The 7,641-nt window shown below is 34.7% G+C and overlaps 1 protein-coding gene across 1 annotated transcript; it reads left to right on the top strand.

Annotated features, from left to right (window-relative positions):
* Nucleotides 1-4,933: 4,933 nt before the first annotated feature.
* On the top strand, nucleotides 4,934-7,356 carry LOC131076962 (O-fucosyltransferase 30). Its single transcript, XM_058014666.1, has 2 exons — nucleotides 4,934-5,629; nucleotides 6,088-7,356. Exons 1-2 carry the CDS (start codon nucleotides 5,181-5,183, stop codon nucleotides 7,172-7,174), a joined length of 1,536 nt encoding a protein of 511 aa, XP_057870649.1. The 5' UTR covers nucleotides 4,934-5,180; the 3' UTR covers nucleotides 7,175-7,356.
* Nucleotides 7,357-7,641: the final 285 nt, after the last annotated feature.

Below are 7,641 nucleotides of genomic sequence, written 5' to 3'. Positions count from 1 at the left end.
CGGACAGAGTTTCAACTTAGGACAGACTAGTTTCTGACATGAACAGAGTTTAAAATCACTGAGTTGTTTCTTGTCTTCTCCAATTTTTGGTATTTCAGTTTTTGTTTTAGGGATGAGAACACAGAAAACAAGTAGTATGTATAGTGACTCCAATCACAACATGCAAACACTAAGGAATTTGGTGAGGAAAGAAAACCTTTGCTTGTAGAATCAGGTACACACCCAATAGCTAATCAAAATACGATAGCTAAGTCTCACACAATGGATTCTCAATGCCGTATTATTCGACTCCAAACGCTAATGGGGGCACGAAATGACAAGTATCTTGGGAGAGTTACTATCTTTCTTGCATAAAGATTATCCCCCTTTCAGAGATGAACTGGGTAGCTTCTAATTTTCAATTGGAACTAGTAAGGGATCCATTCGGCACGTCGGGGTATAAACTCAATTAAGAGGTCTCCCAGCCTTGAAAACCAAGGTTTAATATACCCGAAGGTATGGAGGAGAGCTATTCCCAAGCACTGCCGTTGACTTGATTTTCATCAAATCACGTTTATTTTATAGTGGGTTGGAGTACTTGGCATTTAGCCGTTCCCACTTAGGTCGTTCCCCTCACACCGACCGTAACAACTTTAAGAATTTTTCAACCCCTCGGGAGGGCAGGCCTGCTAAAGATGTACAAATTTCAAACAAAGAAAAAGCCTCAAGGGTCTGGATTTTTGATTGTCTAGAAAAAGACAAGAGCATACTCTCCTACCTCTTAGAATCTTCTAAAAACACAAAATACAGTTTTGTTCTTTAACTAGATAGCAAGTTAGGTTCCTAAAAATAAATTTAAAGAATACACGATGTTTAGTCGATTCTCCTTAGGCAACCTGCAAAGACAACGAATCAGTAGTCATATTATCTTTGTGCGACAAGCATATTCTTCGGCAAGCGTTCTGCAAAAAGTGATTAGGCTGTGAAAAATTCTGAGATAAACAGATAAACAGTCAGGGTCAGTCATTAGAATAATCAATTTGAATCAGAAAACCAAAATCATGAATTTTGCCTTTTTAACCAGAAAACACAGAGTCGTACGACAGTATAAAAATTCGTACGATATAGGATCCCAGCTTGTACGAGATAGGATTCCAGTTCGTACAACACCTGTAGTTTGTCGTTTGAGCTTGTGGGAAATGTCGTACGAGATGTACGGACGAAAAATCGAAAAATTTGAAATCTGGAAAAATACCAAAAAACAAAGCAGTCGGTCTTGGAGGCCAAAAAATGTAGTCTTCCGCCCCACGGTGGGCGCACGATAAAATGTGAAACCTAACCCCACACATGAGAAAAACTTGAAAAATGAGCAAAAAAATTCAAAATTGAAAACATAAAGAGGCTTAAGATCGATCACTTACCGCTGACTCATAGTTTTGAGGTCAATTATGACGTCTTTGGCGCTTGAATCGATGTTGACGAGTAGGGACCACCATTTTCTTCGCAGAAGGGTTTTTTAATTTTCAAACTTGGAGGGTTAAAATGATTTGAAAATGACACTTTTGTCCCATATATAGCCAAAAACCTAATTTTTCAACTTGCTCTAATGGACATGAAAATTGTACCCTTAGCTAATTTGCCCGTTCTAATTCCATTTTCGGGATCGAAATCGAAATTTGAGATCATTTTCCTAGTCAATTTCACAATTTGGACCACTTAGCGCTCTTTTCATCAAATGCTCATTTTTCTTCCAATCGCGCTCAAATTTCAACGTTGAATATCAATTTCAATTTTACGATCAAATCTGTGCTCAATTTCTTATCAATCAATGTCGAATTTTTCAAATATTCCTCAGAATCAATTTGTGCTCAAATAACTTATCATCGCCAACAATTGCCTATAATCATCAATCCCTCGTTATCTTTCGATTTTGTTCCCGAGGGGGCATGCTCACGACCTTATGACCTCACATCTCACAAGTCAAGAAATATTTATCAAATCTTCATCAAAAGTCGAGCAAAATCTTCTAAAGAAAATCAATTCTTATTGCTGAGGGGCATCTCAGCTTCATCGCTTCACATTAAGTTGAGATCCCTCGATCATCTGAATCGAATCAATCGCTAGGGGCATATTAGTTCCATCGCTTCAAATCAAGCTGATATTTGTCTTTCATCTGAATCAATCTCTTAACGTTAATCAGTTTCATCGCTTCAAATCAAGCTGATTATTAATTTAAAGTTAATCAAAAGTTTAAAGAGTATCTTTGATCACACTCAAATCTAAGCAGGTGTTCAGTATTCGTTTCTTGATCAAGCTAGACAGTTTATTCTTCACTCATCGTATCTTGATCAATCAAGTTCAAGATTGATTTTTATCTTTACTCACTGCATCTAAGTTCAATCAAGTTCTAGATCAGCAAGATCCACTTCTTGTTTAATCAAGTTCAAGTTCGGTATCTTTTGTTTTTTATTGTTCCTCAGTTCAATCAAGTTTCGGATTGGTATCACTTTAATTAGACTTCATTTAGCTTTGTCGCTTCGAACCAAGCTAAACACCTTGCTCTTCATCTAGTTTGTGATCAATCAAGTTCAAAACTGGCATTTCTTAGACATCACACATTCTTTGAACCAACACTCTGCTCACACATTAATTCAAAGAGGGGCAAATGTAATACCCTAAAAATGGTCATCTAAACCATGAGCCCCTAATCTCGACAACATCACCAAGGTCCTAAACAAAGGCAATTAAATCAACCTTGAGCACATTATTAATTCTTTAATCATCAAATATCACATGGCAAATCAATTACTCAATATTGATTAAATATTTATTTAATTAATCGAATCATTTCCAAGAATATCATTTTTATCAATTATCTTATTTAATTTATTAAATATCCTTGCATATTTAATTAATTAATAAATTTGCCATTTAATCATGCAAAAGGATTTAATTTATTATAAAAGAAGAATTAATTACAAAGCAAGAAATAAAAATGATAACTTATTGGTTTTTCTTTAGGTGAGTGTTTTTTGCTATTGGATATTACATCTATATATATATATATTTTTGCAAGGCGGCAATACCACTTGATATATTCTTTTAATAATATATAATTTTTACAATATATTTAAAAACCGGTTCAAACTGAGCTCCCAGAGAAAAGAACCGGCAAGAAAAACTCTGGTCATTGCTCATCAACATGACTATAGAAGAGAAGTAGTGAACAATCCTCTAGCCGGAGCTAGTTACAAAATAGAGATCAACAAAGGAGCATGCAGGCTCATTTACAAATAGGAGCATGCAAGCTCATTTTACAGAATAGGAGCATGCAAGCTTATTCATATCTATATTATTTGTTGTTATCATTTGTAGCAACACTTTAAAAAAAATATGATTTCATAATACAAAGAGAGTGGACCTTGTGCCCACATTCACATATTGAAAAAAGAAAACAAAATTATATGCTAATTCATAGGGAAAATTATATAACATTTCTTTTTACTAAACATACAAAATCACAATAAAATGACCCTACAAACATCCAAGACTAAAACTTGAATAAAATATTGCAATCCAATGTTAGTGTGACAATGATGGTCTTCATTTTGCAACCTTGCAACATCTCTTCCTCTAGTAGCAAATTTATAACTCAACCATTTTGTGATTTTAACCTCCAAGCAAACTCTTCAAAATCGATCACCCGCTTTCAACCTATTGGAAACCAACAAGAAGCTAAAGAAGATAATCTCACCTCTCCTCTTTATCTCTTCCAATCATGGTGCCTAGTTTTAAGATTTTAGTTAATTGATTAAGATTGTAACTCCCATTGCAAGTGACACATATCCTTTAAGGTCTAACAAAGTCAAACAAAAATAGGATGCGCTGATACCCATCTTTATGATTTCTTCCTGTAAAGACAATGCAATTTTTCAAGGTCTAATCCACGAATGGTGGATTCCACACATAATTAATGCCTAGTCAACATAATCAACACATGACATGCAAGATTCCCTCAAAATTCTAACTCCTCACTCAACTATCTAGTTCAAAAATATAAAATATAGGTTAAATTTGGAAATTAAATATGATACAAGTTATTCACCACCCTATTCACCTTTACAAGATATTATAACTCTCACCGGGTGTTATGAACAAGTGTACAAGTGTCAAGCGAGGCCTTTCAAAGATTCCAACCAAAGGGGAATGTATAATGAGAGATAAATTTTGAATATTTGAAATGTAGAGATTGCCTCTTGCACATGGAACCACAAGGTTACACCACAATGAAATAAACTTGTAAAAATAAATGTTAGTTCATGTTGATGATTGAACCTTTAAAGATGATCTTACATTTGGTGCCTAGAATGATGTGACACATAGACAATACATAATATATTCTTCTCTAAGCTCTTTGGCCTAGATGTTGTAATGACATTCTAGTATTATTTGAAAGGAGAGAAAGAGTATCTTTAATTACAACAACATAGCGCATAAATCGACACAATGTGCATTAAGTCATGGTTAGCCGAAATAGGTCAATGAGATTTAATTTAGATTAGAATTTAAAAAGTTTAAATTTCATATTTGTAACTACATAAATAATTTCACTATAAATATAAAATAATGAATAAAAGATATGACCAATATGTAAGAATGAATAGTGATAAATGAAAATGTGGTGATCATAAACAATAGAAATATACCACTTTTAAGTTTGTTATGATATTAATAACACTTTAGTCAAAGTGACCATAATGTTTACAAAAGTCTTATAAGATCAAACCCATCTAGTAATCAATTTTCAAATTAATTTAAAAATAAGATAAACTTGTTTACCAAAGAATTTAAATTAAAACGCTATTAAAAAATTCATCAAAAATAAACTAATAGGGTAAAGTGCACTTTTATCGAGTACAATATGCTACCAGTGTTTTTAATTTTAATTTTAATTTTAATTTTTAAAGTAGCTTCCATTAAATTCCGCGACAATTGCAAAATCTGTATGAATTACAGAAAATCTAATGAATCCCTGTGGTTCTCTACGCAAGCACCAATTTTTTAAGCTATATAGTTGCAGATGCCTGAATAAGATTTTCAAATTCTCTGGTCCCAGATCATGTATGGACGGACATGAGCGATTTAGTTTGAGATCTTGTGGGTAATGTCAACGAAGAGCACGGAGATAAGCAGAAAAAACAATGGATAAATGGAAGAAAAATAGCAGCAGAACTAAAGTATGTAAAATCAAGACAAGTACGATCCTTTCTCTATCTCTGCTCCTTTTCGTCTTCTTCTTAACATATTATTCTCTACCTACATCAAGATCAACAAATTCAGCAGCAATTATAGCAGGGGAGCTCCCTCAATGCACTGCCAGATACAAGTACAGGCCAGATTCATTGAAGTGGCTTCCCAAGGACGAGAAATACATGTGGTTTGCACCTCACAGTGGCTTCAGCAATCAGGTTTCAGAGTTCAAGAATGCTCTGTTGATTGCAGGAATATTGAACAGAACCCTCATCATTCCCCCCATCATGGATCATCATGCTGTGGCTTTAGGAAGCTGCCCAAAATTCAGAGTTAAACCTGCTCACGAACTTCGGAGCGCTGTGTGGGATCACATCAACTCTCTAATGAAAAAATCTAGGTATGTATCCACTACAATCCCCTTAGTATTCATTTTCAAATTTTTTGATCTGAATATTTTCCCATTCATTTGATAGCTTTTCATTAAATGTCCCACTCTTTTTAAGGAGGTTCGTTTTTGAATGCAATAACTTGTTTTCAGCTCCATTTTGGTTATTTTTAGCATCCATTTCCATCTTCTTTCAGACTATCGTATTCCCTTTTATACGCGTTTCCACCTCTTTTGATAATATAGAATTCCTTGTACACCCATTTTCACTTGAGAAGATATAGTTTCCTTTTACACCCATTTCCACAATCTTCAGAGTTATGAATTCCGTTTTCAACATATAATTCCCTCCTACACCCATCTGTAATATATTTCAGAGTTATTGCTTCCCTTTTCAAGCTTTTAGTTGAACTATTCTTTTATCCAGTTTCCTTATTAATGCTAGGGATCTTAGTTCCAATTCTTTGCAGGTATGTTTCTATGGCAGATATCATTGATCTGTCCGGGCTAATATCTTCATCCCTGGTGAAAGTAATTGATCTTCGGATCTTTGTTTCACTTTGGTGTGGTCTAGATATAAGGTCATCATGTTCTGGAAGCCTTTGCCATAGCTTAGCTGAAACGATTCAAGCATGGGGCAGTTATAAAAAATGTGGGGAGCTGTTGTCGGGTCTCATAAGAAATACACCACATTGTGTGTATGGAGTTGAAGAGGATTGCAGAACAACAGTATGGACATACCAAGAGGAGTTTGATAATACAATGGACTCATTTCAGCCTGATGACAGCTTGAGAATGAAAAAGAAAATTAATTATAGTAGAAAGCGTCGAAACATAGATAAAGCTCTTGGGCATGGATCAAAAGCAGATCATGCCACTGTTCTTCTCTTTGGGACCCTTTTCACTGCACCTTACAAAGGCTCAGAGCTATATATTGACATCCATAAGGGTCCTAAAGATGAACGGATAGGATCTTTGCTAGAGAAGACTGAGTTTCTTCTATTTGCCCCAGAGATCTTAAATGCTGGGAAAGAGTATGCCAGAGAAAGGATAAAGGAACCTTTTCTTTGTGCTCAACTCAGAATGCTGGATGGCCAGTTCAAGAATCATTGGCAAACTACTTTTTCTGCATTGAAGGATAAGCTGAAAAATGTACAAAATCAGTTCCAGGGAAAGCACAAAGCAGTGGATATTTTTCTTATGACAGACCTTCCAGAATCAAATTGGACAGGAACATATTTAGGAGATCTGGCTGCGGATTCAAGATCCTATAAATTGCATGTCTTGAATGAAAAGGATGATTTTGTTGTAAACACTTCTAGAAAGTTTATTACTAGAGAATACGGATTTAGATCAGGAGTTTCCCAACATTTTCTTAAGAGACTGAGTACAAATGGAAAATATTCGCCAAGGGTGTTGCCTGATATTCTTCTTTATATAGAAGAGACGATCTGTAGTTGTGCTTCCGTAGGTTTCGTTGGAACTGTTGGATCTACTATTGCTGACAACATAGAACAAATGAGGAAACATAATGTATGCTCCTTATCATTGGGCTAATTTTTTAGCAAATGATTAGGCCCTTATTCTCATATTAAGTTGTCATCATCCATTTCATAGGTAGAAGTGGACATCATTCAACCCATAGGATCTTTGCTTTCTTTGCAATATAGTTGATCTATTCGTTTATTAAATTATTTCCTTTCAATAAAATCTGGACTATACTCATAGTGTTGAGGCAACAGATCGCACATATATTAACTTCATTTGGTAGATTGCAGTATGTCTCTAAAATTAAAAACTAAATTGTAAATCTTTAGTGCATACCTGTGTAGTTAATGGGGCCTCTTCTTGTATTCCAAATGTTTGTTTTTGACTTAAGCTTTTATCTTATTCAGTGCTGTTAAAAGTGTCAGGAAATTTGTTCTTCAGCAATTCCTAGCAGTTCTTATTGTCCTTTGAAGCTCCGCTGATACCTTAAAAGTGTTACGAAAATGTTACCCTGTATATTCTAAGAGGAATTCAAG

This window comes from Cryptomeria japonica, chromosome 3 (assembly GCF_030272615.1).
Source record: "Cryptomeria japonica chromosome 3, Sugi_1.0, whole genome shotgun sequence".
NCBI classification, from domain to species: domain Eukaryota; kingdom Viridiplantae; phylum Streptophyta; class Pinopsida; order Cupressales; family Cupressaceae; genus Cryptomeria; species Cryptomeria japonica.
Note: the sequence above shows the minus strand (reverse complement) of the source record. Positions and strands in the feature narration are given on the sequence as shown.

Coding starts and splice junctions, on each gene's coding strand:
- LOC131076962 (XM_058014666.1), top strand. CDS start 5,181: ATGGATAAATGGAAGAAAAATAGCAGCAGAACTAAAGTATGTAAAATC. Junction 5,630..6,087: donor TCTCTAATGAAAAAATCTAG/GTATGTATCCAC, acceptor AATTCTTTGCAG/GTATGTTTCTATGGCAGATA.